Source organism: Teleopsis dalmanni, chromosome 2, assembly GCF_002237135.1.
Source record: "Teleopsis dalmanni isolate 2A chromosome 2, ASM223713v2, whole genome shotgun sequence".
In the NCBI taxonomy this organism is placed as follows: domain Eukaryota; kingdom Metazoa; phylum Arthropoda; class Insecta; order Diptera; family Diopsidae; genus Teleopsis; species Teleopsis dalmanni.
In genome coordinates, this window is record NC_051847.1 from 65,588,095 (window position 1) to 65,609,729 (window position 21,635).

Consider the following 21,635-nt stretch of genomic DNA (forward strand, 5'->3'; position numbering starts at 1 on the left):
ACTATTTTATATTTTCTTTCATGGATAATTTAACAAAGCTAATATAATACGATATCAAAAGATATAAATAGGTAAAATAGATAAAGATATATAAATATATACATATATATATATAGAAGTAGAATATAGATGGATGTGAAGATAAAAAGACAATATGGTTTGACTATATCCCAAATGAAATTTTATCGAAAACGAATTTATACTTTTCAATCAAGAGGTTTTTTCGAACAGTAGTGAATTACTACAACAAAAATTTTATTTTTTATATTATTTTAATTAATTGAATTTTTGTCTGACCATGCAACTGTTTCGAGTATTGCCAAATACCCATTATTTGTGGTCTTGGAAATAATTCTTGTATTTAATTATTCTTGTATTATTATTATATAATTATTATTAATTATTTTTTTGAGACTGCAAGTACCAGGAATTGAATATATGTCTTCATTATTGAATATTATGTATGCACATATGTTATTTTAAATAAAATAAAGAATTGGAGAATGCATACTACTGAAAAATTAAATATATAAATAGAAAGTAATTGATTTAAAATAGAACTCGTTGTGTGCATGATATAGCAGCTATAGTAAATCTAAAGCCATATACGTTTTCTATAAAAATTTAAGATAATGTAATAAATTTTCAAAATTTGATTTTTATTTGATTTACTCGGTGCATATTTTAAACTCCAGCTGCAGTGCTTTTCAAGCGAAATACATTTTTAGCATAATTTTTCAAAAAGAAACAAAACTGCTTACTACTTTATATTGAATAGAAAAGTAAATCCAGTATATGTTGTTCTCATAACCTAAAAAAAATTATAAATAAATATATATAATATAGATTCATGTTTAAACATTAAATAAAAGGAATTATAATGTCAACTTTTTATCAGAGATAATAGAAAAAAACGTGCTAGTATTATTATCAAAAATTTTTAAAAAAAATTTCGGAATGAATTTTTTTATATATAACAAATTTTTAAAATCTCTGAAACATTAACATAACTGTCCCGTTAATAGTTAGTATTATCCTTAATTTAGCTATTTGCTTATTCTAATTTATATATTTGTATTCTGTTACTATGCATACCTTTAAAAATGTTGGTAGAGTAATTGGTACAATATAAGCATTTATGTTAGTAAATGTCTGTGATCTGTGTAATAAAATCAACAAAGCATGTTTGAATCTTTTGTTTTGATCCATCCAATTGCAAGAATATATTGCTTTATTCAAATTTCTATATTCCTCTTGAAGTTGAGAGCCATAGTAACACAAATCAAAAGTTTCGAAAGTGACTCCCAAAAAAAAGAAAAAATTATTTATCAATTTTATATCGCTGCTTAAGCCATTGTATAGAAAAAAAATGGCTAAAGTGCATTGAGCGAATCCAGTGCTCATAAATTGAAATATGCAAGTGGCAGCTATTGTGCGCTCCGTTATTCGAAATAAACTGAAAAATAATATCTTATACATAAATTTATTTTTCTATTGCATATATGCATACTTTCTAATAATGTCATGATCCTTAGTACATTCAGTGAGTTGTTTATATAAGTTTTCATCTCGTTCATTGAAATCAGCAGCGTTTGTATTAGTTTCCTTTAAGCCCAAATTTTCAATACGTATTGCCAACGCAGCGATATGAGCTGATATTAGGCGTAAATGTATCGAAGGATAAGTAACATTTACAAATTCACTTATTGCTTGGCCTGCTAAAGCCTGCAACTGATATAAATAACTTATTGCAAAATATTTACGTGAATCCCTCCAATTCCAAGGAAACCAAGCAGGATACATAAATCTACGTTCTTTTGCTAAGTAAACGATTAAGTTGCTTGTTAAAAACGTCATTCCAAAAATACGTGCATAGAACATAAAACATTTTTTGCCATCATTTTTCCCCTTCAGCAGTATTTCACGCTCAGCTTCAGTATTTGCACGTTTGTCCAACTCTTCTAGTATGGAACGCACTTTTAACAGATTCTTACGTGAGAAGGCCACATTTAAAAATTTCAAGGTACACAGTATGACGGTAATTGTTAAGTAGAAATTCTCACAGAATTCGGCTACATTTTTTGAATGAAAGCAATTTACTATAAGTGTTATAGGAAATAGTAAATATACTGATATATTAAATGCAGTGGTGCCAACTATGTATACCAAACGCCATGGTGATCCTTGTTGCGGAGGCACAAGACCAAAAATTTTCCAAACCTTCCATTGATAAGTAAGTGCTTCCCAAGTGTTGACTTCAGTCATCATATTACTAATGAAAGTCTGTGCTTTCACATTTGATGTTGGAATCTATAGAATCAAAATTTTTTAAATCTAGCAATTAGTAAGTATATATATTATAAAAAAGGAATAATTGTTTTCAGCTTATCGTAGTCACATGATTAGCTCGAAAAGTTTGTGAAACTTTAACATTAATTTTAAGTAAAAGAAAATGTGTTTAAACAAGTTTGTAATTTATCCAATTAGTGAAATTACTAAAAAATCAAAATAAAGTTACTCTAAGATACAGCAAAAATAAAAACTATTCTTTGTCTCTTTCAGTATTAATATTTAAATGCTAATATTCCCTTCAGTTTATACAAAATTAAGTCATTTTGATAGCAACACAACTCATGTCAGTTATGGATTCTTAAACAAATTTATCTTTTACTTTTTTAACTTTTTTATTGAAATTAATATTATAAGTTTAAACGAGGGATGATCGAAGAGTTTAGGTAACAGCATAGAAAGTAGCTTTTTTGAATTCTTTGTTGTGGTTTATTTTTCAACATCTTAATTCGGAATACTTTTGCCAACGATGTCCAAAATTCTTTAATATCTCTTAATTATACAATTAAGCTCAATATCCATTTGCGGTAATATATATTTGTTGCAAATTTTGTAGTAACTGGAGATCAAATCTGGTGAAAGACAGTAAATAAATTGGAGACGCAATTCATGAATTTTAACCAATTGTTGGCAACTACCAAAGTGTAAGCCAAAGTGTCATGGTGAAATAAAACTTTACCTATTATAAACAGAGAGTTTTGGTGTTCAATAATGTTTACCTTTTCCCATTTAGCCATATACTCATATCACCCAAAAAAAGCTGAACAGGCTATCAGCTAATTTCTGACTGACAGCACAAGAACTTTATCATCTTCTAAACTTCTTCAACTTATTAATTCACTGCTTTGATTATTGTTTAGTCTTCAGACTATTAGCGGTTGCTTCATTTTCCATTAGTTATCACAACTGTACGCAACTCTATTTATCTCATTTTGCTAAAAGTGTTCGAATCACTACATTTTTTTCTCTCAAGACGCTAACTAAACTTAACCTCAAATGCGAGGAAAGCTTTACCATGCGCAAATTTTTATACAATATATTCTAAATGAAGTCGATTGTTTAATTCAAAACTTTAGTATGTTTTCTAATTTTTATTTCACCATCATCCAATACTATTTGATAAAGTTTTGGCTTGGGAAGTAGTGGAGGTTCTTGGCCTCCAAAAATGATTTTTATCTACTTAACCGATACAAATATGTTTGAAGTTTGACACGTTTATTATTATTATTGCTTATGAGAAAAACCAAAAAAGTTCCTTTTCTTAAGTGATCGGGTGACGTTCATCAATTAAACTGAAATACTTACATTTGAGGTCAGAAATGGAAGCTTTACTATGGCATACGATGCAATAGAGACTACATGAACATCATTTTATTCAAATTTAATTAAATATATTAAATATTTAACAATTTATTAAGTTTTAATACCAAAATAGGTATTTAGGAAATTGCAGCTAGATAATTGATTCTCTTTAAAAAACTCTTGAAGTCGGCCAAAAAAAATTTATTAAAACGAATTTCGATACCAGTTGATATTTTCAAGACTGCTCTATAAAGCAATACAGTTGCTGTTTGGTTGAAAAACTTTTCGAACACCCTACGTAAATAAAAAATAGATTTATTAAAAATGTATCAAGTTAATACATCATTTACGTTGTTTACTTTGCAGGATTATGTATTGACACATATTACTAATAAAAGTTAAAGTAGTACATATTACTTCTCATACCTCAAAAATGAATGTTTATTGAAGTTTAAAAGTTTTGTTTCAAGGTATTTTGTTACTATACACCAGATAAACAATTTGTATATTTAAACAGAATTTTCAGTACAAATATATAGTATTGCGCATAAATTTGAAATGCATTAAGAATATAACATATACATATAATAATATTGGGTGTGTAAGTTAAGTTGTGAAATAAATCCATATACTTTTCGTTAATATGTTGAATATTCAAAGTGTTACCTATTAGAAATTTCAACTTTTTTCACCTTTCCAACTACATCTATAAAACTGATTCAGCACAGTGACTGCTTTGCGACTTCTTCAATATTCACAACAGTTTTTCGTTAAGAGCATTAGTCATCAATCTGAACAAGTAGTTATCTGATGAAGTAATGTCTGTAAAATCTTTTAATCTTTAGGTGGGCATCCACCTAGAGAACACGGGCTAGATGTTTTTTTAAAAATCACGCTATAACTATATGAAACTATGTTTTACTGCCGATTCAACACGACACTGGAAACGTTTAACGAATATTTTACTTTTTTGTGGAGACAGAAAATGCTGGGAACCGATAAGGAAATAATTTTTGTGGTACTTAAAGCGTCAACCTCGAGAGCTTTAAGTTTAAGTTTTGAGAGGGCGGAACAATAGCATAGAAAATATTTCTTGGGGTCATCGTTTACTAAATAAAATTGGACATAGCCTGACGGCAGTGAGACCAACACGGAAGCGGTGTTTCGCGTAAGAGTCCATCGTACTAATTAGTAGTCTATAGTTCATATAAAACAGTCATAGGAAAATCTGTTTCTTTTTAATAACTTCAGGAAAGACCGATATGATATAGCTTAATTCGACATTAATTGTTCGATTTAAATTGGATCCAAATATCAATAGTTATTCTCACATCAATTGTTGGCAAAATAAGATGTGAATGCTAATCACAAGGTATCGTTTCAGAACTGTTTGTTCGCTATTTCGTTTCCTGATATGCCGAATAGCTTAACCCAGTATTTGCATTTATCGACAAATTGAAGTAATCTAATTGGGATGGCCAAGCATTAAAAAGCAGCTTAACTGTCATTTAGAACCATGATTATTCTTGCTTTCCATTTAAGTTCAGAATTTAGTTTACAGATTTCAAGATTGTAAGAGTTTCTTGAAAAACAGATACAAGTAAATCTAAGACAAATTAAAAGTATTTTTCACTATTAAAGTTGTCGAAAAATATAAGAGCTGCCTAATACTTATAAGTTTTCATTCCATTAATAAATCAATTAATATTTTATTTAACGATAAAAATGTAAATGAGAATCAATTAATATCAAGCAAAAATTCCAGTTCTGACCTTCCGGGATTAAAATCTGTAAACTCAATAAATAGATCTTAATAATTGAGAGATTTCCAACTTCAAATTTAAATGGTAATACTAAAGTAGTCTTTGCTTGACTTTGCAGGTGGCTTCGGCATCCTCATCCTGAGTAAAAAAGTTCATCATTATTTTAATAGCTCAGATTATCAAAAATAAAAAAAAGACTGAGAGAATTGCTTTTGTTTAATGGAAAGTATTAAAAAGTTTAGATAACATGATACTTTAATGTTTATTTTTAATATTTATTTATAATAGCGAATAATTAAAACATGTTTCAGTACTAAATTTTACCTCAATAGTAGGTACACACTCTTTGCATAAATAAATTTATTAAATCATGTATTCAAGTATGAATTGAATAAGTTCATATTAATAATAAGTTTTTATATTTCATAGTGATATATATTTATTATGATATAACTTAGTTTTAAAGGTCACTCTTTCATACTCGGATACTCTCAAATTCTATTTACACTTTTTTGATCATCTTCTGCCTGTCTCAAACATAATTTTCTGTCTTAATTACTTGAAATTGGTTAGAAAAGTGAAACCAGAGTATGCAAATTTCATCACCTAAAAAACAAAAATTAAGAATTAATTTTAATTTATAATTTTTAAAAATGTTAACAATTTATACATGTGCAGTCATCACAGATGAAATAATTTAATAAACAATTTTGAATAACCATTGTTTTGATTACATTTTTTTTAAATATTTGACAGCATAAAGAGTATAATAACTCTTAAATATATGTCACATTATTGAAAAGTACATAATGACTTTTAATACCTCAACCATCTGCTAACCATACCTTTAAAAACGTTGGTAATATAATTGGCACAATATATGCATTTATATGATTAAATTCTTGTGTCCTATGTAAAAGAATTAATATTGAATCCTTGAATTTTTTGCTTTGATCCATCCAATTGCAAGAATATACAGCTGCACTTAAATTTTTATATTCCTCTTGGAGTTGAGTGCCATAGTAACACAAATCGAACGTCATGAAACTTACTGCCATGAAGAAGAAAACAATATTTAATAGCTTTACATCATTACTCAAGCCATTATAGAGAAAAAATACTCCTAAAGTACACTGAGCAAGTCCAGTGCTCATGAACTGTATTAGGCATGAGCCAGCTATAGTACTTTCCGTAATTTGAAAGAATCTAAAATGTAATGAAATAAATATTTATTTATCCATTTTGATTTTATTTTCATACTTGGTTATAATTTCGTGAACTTTAACACATTCTGTAAGTTCCTTATATAGCTTTTCTTCTTGTTTCTTAGAATTATTGTCATATATAGCCTCTTTGGAACCTAAATTCTTAATACGTGTAGCCAAAGCTTCTATATGAGCTGACAATATGCACATGTGCATCGAGGGATAAGTAACGTTTATAGCTTCAATGACAGCATAAGCTGTTATGGCATATAATTGATATACATAACATATGGCGTAATATGTAAATGAATCTTTCCAGTTCCAAGGAAACCAAGCTGGGTATATAAGCCTACGTTCCTTTGCCAAGAAGACAATTAAATTGCTTGTAAAATGTGTCACACTAAAAATGCGTACATAAAACATAAAACATTTTCTAGCATTATTTTTACCCTTAAGCAATATTTGATCTTCTGCTTGACTTTTTGCTCTTTTATCCAATTCTTTGAGAATTGGACGCACTTTCAATAAGTTGTGAAGAGAAAAATATGAATTTAAAAATTTCAAATTCGAAACAATGACAGTAACAGCCATGTAGCCATTTTCACAAAACTCAGAGACACTCTTCGATTGCATGCAATTCACTATAAGAGTTAAGGGGAATAGTAAAAATAGTAATATATTAAATACAGATGTTATAATAATGTATGGCAAACGCCAAATGGACCCTTCCTGTGGAGGTACAAGACCGAAGAATTTCCAAACTTTCCATTGATAGGTTAATGCTTCCCAAGTTTTGATTTCAGATGTCATCGCAATGTTAAGTATTTACGTGTTCACTTTGAAGTTGCTAAATTCACTACTTCTCCAATTTATAAGTCCAGTTTATTTATGCGTTTATTATTAGTCAATATAATATTGAAATAAATATGATTTTCAGCTGACCAATGTCACATTATTAGTGCAAAAAGTTTATAAAAGTATTTATTATAATTTTACATAAAATAATTTAAGTATTTGATTATTTTTGCAATTATCCTAATTTTTGCGTTTATTTTAGTTAAATTGAAATAGGTTCAACACTGAAACACGACGTTAGTAGATACTTTCCATTGTCTGCCTAAAGACTTCATTTAATTAGGAATACTTACTCATATTTATAGAATTATAATTTACCTTGAAATTGAGTAGTAGAGGTGTGTAAATTATGTCAACCCATGTCAAACAATTGTTCTCATTAACCAATTAACTCTTTTCCTTAAATAATTATATTTAATTGAATATTAATAATTCATAGAAAGAAATATGAGTAATTAAAATAGGAAGTGCAGTATTTTACTACGTATATTAATATTTTTTTGATTTCAAAATCGTAGTATAAGAAACGCTAATTTTACACGGACAATAGTTATACCTTTATGCTCCAAAGTAACATTATTAATGCCTAAAAAAGTAGATTTAATTAATACTAAACGTTTATAAAATATGCATCTTTACAATAATCTGTAAAAATTACAGGCAAATAGTTATAGATACACCCATAAATTATAAATAAATTTATTTTTATGATTAAAACCTAATATTAATTATGAATTGTTATAATGTTTATTTTATATGTTTATAACAAAATTATATACGATATTTCGATTATATTGTTTGATGATTGTCGTCGAAGAATTGACAACTATTTATACAGAGTTAAGCGATTGAAGTGTTACCTATTCAAGTGACCATATCTTTTTTGTGTTAAATTATTTTTTATTGATTCAAATTACAAAAACTTGTAGAAATAATCAAAATATTAGAATCTATACACTCTAGTTCGATGTGGGCACGTTTTTCTTGATTATGGCCTTTAAACGATTAAAAAATGAATTGGATGCTTTACGAATCTGATCTTACGGTATTTTGACCCATTTCATACTGTCGTCCTTTTAATCCTTATCTTATTCTCCAAAATGAACCAAATGGAATAGTCCATCGGATTTGCATCTGGCAAATTCGAAAGCCATTGTGTGGATATTCATACGACATATAGTGTGGAACATGATTTTTTAACCAATCTTGAGTCGAGCTATATGAGACCGGTGCCGAATCTTGTTGGAACCAACATGGTCTACGACCTAAATATTTGCGTTTTAAATAAACTTTTAAAAGATTCGAAAATAAGTCGCATTGATTTTGACACCAGACTCGATGAAAACAATTGAAGACCATTGGCGATTACAGCTGCCCATACTTGGGATGGAAAATAACGAATGGGTGGCCATTCGTAGTCTCAAATTTTCGGCAGTGCGTTCAGTTAAGTATACACGATCATTTTGAGAGTTTATGAACTGTTTAATGGGGAAATTTTTTTCATCAGAGAACACAATGTTTGAAAAATTTGAAATTATACCTATGTATAGTTAGTAACACTTCCATCATCTAACCCTGTTTAATGTACTTATTGTATATACATTGATTTATTTTTTATTTTTATGAATGAAATTACATTCTAATTATGAAATGGGTAATTGATCAATTAATTCAAATTCAAATATGATGTTTATTTTCCATGTTTGTAAAGAAAAATGTTTATAATAAAATTAATTTCCGATATTTCGACTATTTCCGTTATTGTTGGTAAACTAATAAATTTATTTAAGTATTATCAAAAACATATTTAATTATATATTATTTTATTTGTATAGTTGTTCTGTTTTTATGGCTTTTATATATTGTATTTCATTGCTTTTTTATTGTTTTTCGTTTATATTTTTGTTTCTGCTTTTTGTTTATTATACAAATATATAGAAATATGAGTATTCATATTGTTCCGATAGAAATATTTTATATGTATTAAAAAATATTTATATTAATGAAAACAATATTTAAGAACATTATTATGTATTTTAATTAACTAACCAATAATACTGTTTAATAATTATAACAGGAAATTATAATAGTTTATTCACAAACTATTATAAAAAAAATAAATTGATGATTAATGATAATGATATGTGTGAATTGTATTGAGAATCATTTGCAATTCCGATACAATTTTTCTTTCTTTTTTTATAGTAATATAATTTAATCTTGATATTTTCATATGTATTAAATTATTATAAAATTTAATTGTACGCTACCCAATTTAGAATAAGGTAATGTATTAGTGATACTTACTGCTGTCATTTTTCCCAAAGTGGAGCATAGCGCCTTAACATTTTAGTGACGATATTTTATATTTATTGCATGTATAATATTATTATATATTATATATATATTATAATATTATATATTATAATATATTATATAATTATTTTTTGCAAAATAAATAGTTGTTACAACATTCATCCGAGTATTAATATGCAAACCATCTATGCTGTTTTTGTCGGTTTGAGTTAGATTTTTACAAACTTTTAGTGAACGCAAGAATATCAAATCTATAACTGGATAAAACTGATACAGTAGTGTATGACATTTTTATAAAATCACAAAATGATTTTTTACACATAAGTGTCTTATAAATATAATAAGCAAATCCAAAACTTTATAATTTGGTTTTTGAATATAATTATATTTTATTATATTATTTTAAGATTTTAGTTAAATCTTTGACAAATTTGTTTATTGCCAAGCATGGCAAAAATAACAAATTTTCGGTATAAATATTTATCTATTTACTATAAACAACATTAGTATAACAAAAACTTTTAACTTCTAAGATCAGAAATTTTCTACGCAATTCAATATATTGTAATCGTACTATTAATCCTTGTAATAATCTGCAATACCTCAATTCGGGCTCATTTGGTTATTAGTATATATGACAAGCTACAGGGAACTCAAAACTCACACTGCAAGTTTGTATCAGATGAGTATCTTCAGAAATAAAAAATTCTTTCCGATTTCTTAAAAAGGAAAATCCAGCTGGAAGATATATGATGTATGATGTTGGAATTATGAAGATATTAAACAATTGAATTACTTTCCATCTATCTAAGAAACATTAAATTGTATTCTACAGAAGTCGTATTCTTGAACTTCTAGTTTGAATGGCTTTAACTCGAGGTCGCTCAAACGCCATAGATTATATTCCAGTGAACCATAGCGTTCGTCGTATTTTTGCCTTTTAAGGTTTCAGAAATGATTTTTAATTTCTAAGGTTATATATTAACCTATTTGCATATTAATACAAAAATTAATTGTACAATTTAAATATATTTAAATGCGTAGAACATTTCTAACCTTAAAATCTTAAATCTTGATAAACTAATGTTGTGTTTAGTGAACGATAGGATATTTACACTTAAAATATTTTATTTTTGTTATAGTTGTATGCAAATTTACTTCTCATATTAGTGGATAAGATAATACGAGTATAAGTTATCTTCTTTGAATATGAATATAACTTTATATATTTTTTATTCACAAACTTACCTTTAACAATTTTATCCCTTTATCAAAGATTTCATTTAAATCTTAAAATAATATAATAAAATATATTTTACGCAAAAATCAACTATAAACAAATAATGTAATTTCAAATTTATTAGTATGTAACGACCAGTTTTGCTGGATCGTGACAATAAATTTTTACGAAATAAGGACACTGTGTTAAATATTAATTTTTAAATGTTTCTTTATTAGTTAAATTTCTTAATTCTAACAATTATGATTTTCCTACCACTTTTACTTGGCGGAGTAAAATATATATAACTATAATAAAGTATATAATATACAATACTTAATATGGAGGAGCTATTAATGCCGAAATACCGGTAAAGAATTTTTGGAAATATTAGTGAATTGATTTCATTGATCTTCACCAGTGAACCAAAATAAACAGTACACACTATTTATTTAATATATGTTTTAGAATGTTCTAGTCAAATCGTGTTTCTCGGTCTGTAAAAATTGAAACTCCATTTATTTCTTGCTGTTGCTAGATAAAAAGTTATTTGGCTCTTCTATGTACTTGAAATAAACGCACTATGTTAGTACAATTCAGTTTATTTTTGTTCATTGGAACTGTATATTGGGTAATATGTTAAAAACTAAATATATCAGTTTAATCAGATCATATACTCGTTCTTATCGTAATCTGGTTAACTTTAGAGTATCAACTTATCAAATTTTTAAAATGCATTGAATAATGTAATTGTTCTTTATTTTAATGCATTTAATATTAATTATCATTGAAAATTTAATCATTTAAATTTACTTGTTTTCATATTTAATATAATGAACTCTGAATGCTTATTTTGAACAGTAATTGTGTCATTCATTGTTAGAGGACGTCATCAAAGTTGCATAAATAAAGCAGATCACTTAAAATTTGTTAAAAATGTAAATCCAGAATAAGAAAATTTCATGACCTGAAATCAAAAAACAATATGTTTATTTTATACATTTAATAATTTATAAGTATAATTAAATTTACATTATCAGGTTTCATTAAACCATTAACAAATCAAGAAAATTTAATTATAAAATACTAATGTTTTATTTTTTTGGTACATTTTTCTGTTAGTTACTAAAAGACTGTAAGTAACTATTGCATTATTATAAAGATCTTCACTAACTATTATGTAGTGAATAGAAACTAATATTTTTTACTATAATAATATGCAGTGATGTGGCAATTTGATGGAAAGTTAAAGGGGCAAGGATGGTCTAGGTGCCACTAGTAAAAAAAAAGCCAAATGGTTTCCAATACAAAGATTTTCAAGAAAATTTAAATTCTTATATTGATGGATTTTGGAAAATACGTTTTAAATTATTTATTGTTGTAACATAATCATTTTCATTCATTGTTTCTCAGGTAAAATATGTTAAATTTGAATTTAAAACCGAAATTACAGATGTTTTTAAATGAGGAGTTTATTGATTTTGATATTGATATTTTAACCTTCTTATTTTTTCTGAAACTTATTAAAAAATATTCAACACTTATCACAGTCACGTGACTTATCATCAGTCACGATTTTAAAATTTTAGAAAATAGTTTTTATTAGACAAAGTTCATCTTACTAACACATTGAATCGTGCAGTATAGTTTTTATATATAAGTATATTTTATATAGCTTTTATATATTTATTTTATATAGCTTTTATATATTTAATTTTATAAAACTTATTATATACATGGGTAATCAAATGTCCAAACAACTAAAATATCCTAGCGAATCACCAGACGCCTATTCCAAAATGAGCTAAAGATTCAATTAAATGCCTTACATGTTCCAATACGCACAAGATCTTAAACCAAAACAACAACAATTTAGACTCGGAAGAGCAATGGAGTTATTACGCTTGCACACGAACGTGACAAATCTTCAAACATTGTATACTCTGATGAAAAAAATTTCCCCATTAAACAGTTCATAAACTCTTGAAATGATCGTGTTTACTTAACTGAACGCACAGCCCAAAATTTGAGACCTCGAATGACCACCGTTAGTAATTTTTCATCTCAAGTAATCGCATGGGCAGCTGTGACTGCTGATGGATAATTCTCAATCATTTTTATCAAGTTTGGTGTAAAACTCAATGCGATTTATTATCGGGAAAATATCTCGAAAGTTGCTGAAATGCACGCAAACATTCCGGTCGTAGACCATGGACGTTCCAACAAGACTTGGCACGGGTCTCGATTTAATAAAGCTCGTGTTAATCAAGAATGATTAAAACATCATGTTCTATACTTTATTTCAAATGAAGGTCCACACAATAGCTTACGAATTTGCCAGATGCAAATCCAATGGTCTATTCCATATGGGCCATTTTTAGAGAGTTCAGTGAAGATTAGGACAAAAAATATGCCAATATGGATGCGCTGAAGAAAGCCATTGTTCAGGAATTTGCTAAAATACCGAAAGTTCACATTCGTAAAGCTTGCAACTCATTTTTTAACCTTTTGATGGCCATAGTCAAGAACAAGGCGAAAGGTGGCCACATCGAGCTAAAGTTTATGTATTCTAAAATTTTAATTCTTTCCACAAATCTTTGTAAATTGAATCAATAAAAAATAATTTGACACAAAAGAGATATGGTCGCTTGAATAGATAACACTTCAATCGTCTAACCCTGTAAATATAGTATTTTCTTATTAATTGTATTATATTAATATCTCGAAAATATTCTATACCTACATAATATTAACATAAGTTTAAATTGTTGTTTTGTTTACTACACCACTGCTAATATATTGATTTTTTTTCGTATTACTAATATATAAAAATCTTTTACAATTCTAAAATCTTATACTTTCATATAAAATTTAAAATCTGTTCAACACATACCTTTAAAAACGTCGGTAAAGTAATTGGTAAAATATAAGCATTTATGTTGTCGTATATTTGCGATCTGTGCAAAAGAAATAACAACGATTTTTTGAACTTTTTGTTTTGATCCATCCAATTGCAGGAGTATAACGCTGCATTCAGATTTTGAAACTCATCCTGAAGTTGAGTGCCATAGTAACACAAGTTGAATGTCATGTAACTAACTGCTATAAAGAAAAATATAATATTCAATAAATTCATATCAACGCTGAAGCCATGATACAGAAAAAACACTCCTAAAGTACATTGCGCCAGGCCAGTACTAATAAATTGAATCAGGAATGTACTACTTATTGTACTTTCGGTAATTTTAAATAGTCTGAAATACAATAATTTAAATAATCTAAAAGCTTCTTATATCTTATTTCATTCCCATACTTTACGATAATTTCATGTTCTTTTATGCAATTGATAAGTTCAGCGTATACATTTTCTTCATGTTGTTTGAAATCAAATTCATTATTTCCAATTGTATTCTCTTGCCAACCTATGTTTTGGATTCGTATTCCCAGAGCTCCAATATGAGCTGATAATAGACGCATATGCATCGAAGCATATGTTGCATTTATACATTCCATAACAGCGAACGCTGTTAGTGCATATAACTGATATATATAGCTTATAGCATAATATTTAAAAGAATTCTTCCAATTCCAGGGATACCATGCTGGATACATAAGCCTTCGTTCATTTGATAAATACACGATTAAGTTGCCTGTAATGTACGTCAAAAAGCAAACGCGTACGTAGAACATTAAACATTCCTTAGCATCTTTTTTACCCTTTAGCAATATGTCATCTTCTGCTTGACTTTTTGCTCTTTTATCCAACTCTTCGAGTATTGGTCGTACTTTCAATAATTTGTTAATAGATAAGTAAACATTCAAAACTTTTAAAGTACAAACAACGACGGTAATTGTTAAATAGAAATTATCACAGAATTCAGAAACATTTTGCGATTGAAAGCAATTCACTATTAATGTTACGAAGAATAATATAAAAATTGATATATTGAGTAACATTGTACAGATTTTGTATGGTAATCGCCAAATGGACCCTTCCTGTGGAGGTACAAGACCGAAGAATTTCCAAACCTTCCATTGATAGGTAAGTGCTTCCCAAGTTTTGATTTGAGATGTCATCGCAATGTTAAGCTCACTTTGAAATTGCTAAATTCACTACTTCTCCAATTAGTAAGTCCAGTTTATTTATGCGTTTATTATTAGTCAATATATTTTCAGCTGACCAAAGTCACATTATTAGTGCGAAAAGTTTATAAAAGTATTTATTATAATTTTACATAAAATCAATTAAGTATTTGATTATTTTTGCAATTTTACTAATTTCTGCGTTTAATTTAGTTAAATTGAAATAGGTTCAACACTGAAACACGACGTTAGTAGATACTTTCCATTGTCTGCCTAAAGACTTCATTTCATTAGGAATACTTACTCATATATATAGAATTATAATTTACCTTGAAATTGAATAGTAGAGGTGTGTAAATTATTTCAACCCTTGTCAAACAATTGTTCTCATTAACCAATTAACTCTTTTCCTTAAATAATTATATTTAATTGAATATTATTAATTCATAGAAAGAAATATGAGTAATTAAAAAGTATGGTGTAATATTTTACTATTAATATTTTCCAAATCTTCAAATTATAGTATGGCTAACGCTAAGTTAAGACGGACAAGTCATTATAGAATATCTTAGGTACATTGTGTTATCTTTATCTATTTCATGTAGTACCTGTTATAGGTAATTTTAAAAAGTGTACCGTTACACATTTTTGACCTCATATCTCCGATTTGGCTGAAATTTTGTTTATGACTTTCATGAATTAAAAAGGAAAATGTGTCTACGATGCAAAATTTCAAAACCCCATGGATCCATATCTCCTAGGAAAAAAATTACAAAATTTTTTTCCGAGATACGGGTGTTCTTATTTTATGAAAGGAGCTCATAAAAAAATTTTTAGCCAAATAGGAGATCATGTCAAAATCCGTCTGGTTTGAGTAACGAAAACTTAGAAAATATCAAAATGTTTAATGTTGGAATTTGATTTTTTATAGCGATAACGCAGACGTATATTTAGCTCTCATTAAAGGTCTCTAAAAAATTCTGTGTAAAGGAACGTATGGATTTTTTTACTTAATTTTTTTTAGTCGTCATGTACATTTATATATTCCATGTTTTTTGAAGTGTATCTTATAATGCCTAATATATTAGTATGCCTTTTTTAGAGTCTGAAAGTAAATCGCAGTTATGATACCTTATTTTTTTTTCTTTCTGTAAAATGTTTATTTCAATATTTGAATTTTATTAATAAGTGCAAAATGCTTTATTTAAATATCCTCCGTGGGACTGGATGATTTTAATGTACATAGCTGATAATAGTATGGCCATATTCTAATAAATGTTTGTTTTCAAGACGTTAAGAATTTGATTGTATGCATAAAATAATTTTTTTGACTTCATATTCAATAAAATGAATTCATTACTTTATAATACTAATTATACGAATACTTATAATGCTCATTTTAAACTGTAATTGTTATAATTAAGTGCAATTTATTTTTATAGAATGTTATCAAAAGTTGCAAAGAAAAGGTCGATCACCTTAAATTGGTTTAAATTGGTTAGATATGTAAATCCAGAATAAAGAAATTTTATCACTTGAGAACACAAATATTTAGATCTTAATAATTCATAGTTTTTACAATCATGTAAAAATTGTCATATTAAGTAACAATGGATCAATTTTGTATGGTAATCGACATATGTGGAGACACTAGTCCAAAAAATTTCCAAACTTTCCATTGGTGAAAAAGTACCTCTTAAGTTTTAACAACACCAGTCATTTGGTTGTTAAAAAGTCCTGCTTGAAATTGTTTAAATCATTGATTGATAATCATTTAATTAAATTAATAAAGTAAATAAGTTTCTAAAATGGATTGCTTATTATTGAAAGAAATCTGATTTTTACCTGTCTGAAGTCACATTATAAGTGGAAAATTTTTCTGGTGTTTATGATAGTTTTCTATGAAATCCTGTGATTATTAGTTATTATTGCAGCTTATTCAATTCCTAGAATTATTTTAATAAAGTCGAGTTGTATTTATTGTACTTCATGCATTGGCAGAAACTATTCCTTGCCTGTATGAGAACTGCTTTATATTAATAATATACAGTTTTATTTATAGAAAAATTTCTCGAAATAGAATAGAAGTAATTATTTTACATTTATTATACAAAGTAGGTATTTGTATAGGCACCTATTTTAATCGATAAACTTTATTATCTAATTAACGCTTTTCCTTAAACACTTTAATATTCAAATGAATATTATTAATATTTCATATGCACAAAAATGAACAATTAAAAATAATTTATGTTTATTTATTATTTAAAGTACTTAAACACCCAGTTTGCGTTAAAAGTCGTACATAAATTATTAATTTTACTAAATATGAGTATGTTTTCTGTTGTATTTAGAAGTTTAATTAAAAATAATTTAAAAAAAGCTATTTTAGATAAGCTTGAGGGAACTTATACTCAATTGCAATGAAATATATTTAAAATTACTCATTTATGTTTGTAGTATAAAAGTTTTTTTTATTGCTACTTACATATACAGGGTATGAGCTTTATCACGGTAGTGATATAATTCAGTGATTTAACATCCAGCAGCTTCGCTGCCGTGGTCATGTCGTGAGAATGGATGAATATATTCCAGTAGTTGGAGAGAAGAAAGAGGTAGAGGTAGATCGTGTCTCCGGTGGAGTGAACAAGGGAGTACAAATCGGACTTAATGTGCAAGACTGGAGAAAGCGCGCAAGTTACATGTTTCTATAGATTAATAAAACTACATTTTTTCTTAAATATATACAATAATTTGTTTATTTAAAACCGAAGAACACAAAAAGCCCTGATCGAGATGACTCGAAAGAAACAGCTCTGTTTAACTTATTTTTTAATTTTCTTCCCAATCCACTAGTACAGCTTACAATTGCTAACTTTATATTTTAAGCGATCTTAAGTGTAACAGCATAATGCTGACTTAACATTAAGTAATGCAATATACAAAGTATTTTAGAAAAAGCTAGTTGTTTTTGTTGTTGCATACAATATTGCAACTCAACATCATTATGTATAACTCCAGGAGAGTCGCCTGAAGAGACTTGCTGCATCAGGACGAAACCCGGTAATGGGTTGTTACAGCTAAAGAAGAAGAAGACATATACAGGTTGTTTACCGAAAACGTTTCGTAAAGTTCGGAGATTTTTACATAGCCTTAGATGATTCCAAAGTTGTTAGGTTTAACATCATTCTCACCAATGTCTGTTTTGGATGGAATATTATTTTTAGTATTCAAGACAAAACCCTGGTGATTTCCTTCCATATTTCTCTAGATAATCTATTGTGGTAGTTCGTATTTAGAATTACATATCCTAAATATGTTACACACTTCTTTTCTCTATGACTGTGTACAAATCTCCGACTGCTATTAATTCTTCGTGAAATTTTTTAGTTTAGTCGCATTTTTAGAATTCTTTGACAGATGCATCATTTGAACCATTCGAGAATATTATTATTAGTAAAAAGGTAGTACACTGCGACCTAAAGGATCTATTGTGTCCCTTAGTCGGGTTAGAGTGTTTTTTTAAGTCCGATTTCTTTAATGAAAGCCTGTATAGAGCCTATCTTTCCTAGCTTTAAATAATTCTTTCGAAGATAAAACAATTTAATTATTATTTTATTACTATTTTAAACGTTTATGTGTTCCTGGTAAGATTATTCAACCTTTTATTTCTACAAAGCAATCCATTTACAATTTTTATTGATATGACATCCCGGTTATTGACAATTTTATACTTTTTCGATAGCACTTTTTTTTTAAATTTTTTACGAATTATTATTTATTTTTAAGTTCAATCAGTTGAATGCAATTGTTTTGTACATTAAACCATTAACTATCTATTTACCTGTATTTTTTGTGAACTGTAGCTACTTTCACGTTTCTGCGGGTACAGTACCGTGAACAGAAATCATCAACAGATATACTGCATGTCATCCTTATAAATGAGATCGTTATACAAGATAAATACATTTCAACTAATAATGTAACTGTTGGTAAAACTTTATTTAACTGCCTGGACTTGCGGATAACACAACTGTCAATTCCATTTGTGAATATTAAAATTCAGAAATTTTTGTTAAAATATCTAAAACTTTAATTTTAATTGTGGTTTTCTTTAATGACTTTAAAGTTTTGCATTAAAATTAAAATGATAAAATTTTGTTTAGCCAACATTATTACATCCATATTACATCCATATGAGTATATGGACTTGTGTAGTGTTAATGTACATAAAGTATATACGTATATATCCTGTATTTTTGTACTAAGGGTACATATTTGCATAAAAGAATTCCTTTTTTGCTCATCTTTGATAAAATGTTTATGCCCCAAAACATTTAAATGCGTGTGTTAATGTATAAATATGACATACGAGAGCAGTACTATAGTTGAGGCAGTATACGAAAGACTTCTAGTTTAGTTGTTGCAAGGATATCGTTACAATTTTACTGAGTTTAACATAAGTGGAAGGCTCTTAATTTACTTTTCTAGTATAATTGTTTTGAACTCAGTGAAATGTTACTACGGAAACTTTAAACAATTCGAAACAATTATTCAGTGTTTCCTTTATAAAAAAATAGGTCAGAAATTAAAAAATTCACCAAAATTACATATACAAGGTTAGAGAAGCTCAAGTAGTGAACAATAAGTGAAAAGTTACTAAGCAATTTGAAAATAAATGAATAGTGTTGTAAATTTTAATAAAGTGAGTGTTTCGTAATTTTAAAATATAATTATTTACTTAAATATGTTTTAGGCAGAACTGAACTCACAAAAATAATGAGGGATCACAAAAAAGTCTGTTTTGTAATAGGCACAATATTCAATGTAATTGAATAAAATTTTATACATTATTAATTTATTAATATTATTTTACTATGTTTAGAGTTTTGCCAAAATTTCAATACCCTTCACAAATAATACGCAAGTAGTTAGTTCACAAATTAGTTATTTACTATTCACTGCATTAGTTTTTGTCTCATTTTTTTGGTTTGAAATCAAACATTAATACTTATAAAAACAAACTAAAATGTTATAGTTATTATTAATGAGATAGTTATTATATCTATTCATCAAACAATCATCCTTCTATAGTCGACTACTAAGAATTCAGAAAAAATTATATATACAAGTAAACTATCAATTATTAAGTTGTGATAATTAACCCGTGACTTTTAGGTGGTAAAAATTAGACCTAAGTTTAACGATCTATTAATATTTGGATACCTTTTAAATAATACGTTCTGTGAAGTCCTCCAAAATAAACCTCAGTTTCTCATTCCAATTCATCATTCGATGCAAATCTCTTTCCCTGGAGCCACTTTTACAAGTTTAAAAACAGGTAATAGTCACTGGGAACCATCTCTAGAGAATACGGTGAGTGAAAAATCAATTCGTACTATAATTTATGTCATTTTGCCATGGTTTTCATTGAGATGTGAGCGGGTGCGTTATTTTGGAAAAATAAAATTTTTTTTCGACATATAGGTCGTTTTTTTTTGGTGTTCTCATTTAATCAATTCAATAATATGCAATAGTAGTCTAATGTTATTGTTTCACGTTTCTCCAAATAATATATGAAAATTCCACTTGAATCCGGATGCCAAAACTTTTTCAACCGATTGTTGAGTTCGTGGGCGTTTGGGAGCACTACACCCGGATTTTACCAATTCTCTAGGTTGTTGTTTTCCCTTAGCTGCAAGGTAATGAATCCATGTTTCATCAATTGTCACTACTCGATGCTTACAATCAGCTAGATTGTGCATACACATTTTCAAAACAATGTTTTAAATGACAAAGTCATTGTCGTTTTTGGTCAATTGGGACCAAACGTGGCACCCATCTTGCCGAAAGCTTTTTCATACTCAAATATTCATACAAAGTATTTGATACACGTTGTTATGATATGTTTGTCATCTCTGCTATCTCATACAAATGAATTTTTAGATTATCCAACACAATATCATGGTTTTATTTTTAATTATTACCAAAAATTTAACCTAACATCTGATGAAGTCGAAACTTCAACAGCTCTCGTTAAAAACTTGTCAGATATACAAAATACAATTGATTTTGTTCTGGCTTTGCCATCTGTTGTGAAGTCAGGTAATCATCAATCCACCAGTATGCTTTTTAAATAATTTAGAATCTATTATGTTTCCAGAAAAGTTCTGCAAAAATTTGTCGTCTACGGTTTCTATTTAATTTCCTCCTATACATATTAACAATGTTACACAAATATTATTATTGATATTGTAAGTATTGACAGTAATCTTGTTAACTTTCTCCAATATAGATTTTGGAATAAATTTTCCATTTGAATAATTATAAAATTTCTTTTACTATTTATTAATAGTTATTTTTACTTTATTTTGTCAAGTTTAAAACAATATTTTTTATCTTAATTTTTAATAAAATATTTCATTTTTATTGTTTTGAGTTTTTTGCTCATCGATTGTATTTTATTAATTTTCATTTTCACTTTTTTAAATCCATCACATGAAATGATTAAATGTTATTTAATAACCTATATAACTCCAACTT

The 21,635-nt window shown here is 27.5% G+C and overlaps 2 protein-coding genes across 2 annotated transcripts; both read right to left on the reverse strand.

Annotated features, from left to right (window-relative positions):
* Positions 1-760: 760 nt before the first annotated feature.
* LOC119674733 (odorant receptor 2a-like) lies at positions 761-7,429 on the reverse strand. The gene is made up of 6 exons (XM_038085888.1): positions 7,333-7,429; positions 6,675-7,260; positions 2,818-2,830; positions 1,511-2,310; positions 1,096-1,456; positions 761-811 (listed from the first exon to the last, which is right to left on the reverse strand). The coding sequence occupies exons 1-6, from the start codon at positions 7,427-7,429 to the stop codon at positions 761-763; spliced, it is 1,908 nt and encodes a 635-aa protein (XP_037941816.1).
* A 6,252-nt stretch (positions 7,430-13,681) lies between these two features.
* LOC119674734 (odorant receptor 2a-like) lies at positions 13,682-15,086 on the reverse strand. Its single transcript, XM_038085889.1, has 4 exons — positions 14,972-15,086; positions 14,323-14,917; positions 13,903-14,263; positions 13,682-13,687 (listed from the first exon to the last, which is right to left on the reverse strand). The coding sequence occupies exons 1-4, from the start codon at positions 15,084-15,086 to the stop codon at positions 13,682-13,684; spliced, it is 1,077 nt and encodes a 358-aa protein (XP_037941817.1).
* Positions 15,087-21,635: the final 6,549 nt, after the last annotated feature.

Bases quoted from the DNA above. Each gene is read 5' to 3' on its own strand.
- LOC119674733 (XM_038085888.1), bottom strand. From the start codon at position 7,429: ATGACATCTGAAATCAAAACTTGGGAAGCATTAACCTATCAATGGAAA. The intron at 7,261-7,332 runs GTTTGCCATACA...TAACTCTTATAG, and splicing joins ACAGGAAGGGTCCATTTGGC to TGAATTGCATGCAATCGAAG. The intron at 812-1,095 runs GTATGCATAGTA...AATTTTTTTTAG, and splicing joins CTCTACCAACATTTTTAAAG to GTTATGAGAACAACATATAC.
- LOC119674734 (XM_038085889.1), bottom strand. From the start codon at position 15,086: ATGACATCTCAAATCAAAACTTGGGAAGCACTTACCTATCAATGGAAG. The intron at 14,918-14,971 runs GTACAATGTTAC...TAACATTAATAG, and splicing joins GCGATTACCATACAAAATCT to TGAATTGCTTTCAATCGCAA. The intron at 14,264-14,322 runs GTATGGGAATGA...ATTGTATTTCAG, and splicing joins GAACATGAAATTATCGTAAA to ACTATTTAAAATTACCGAAA.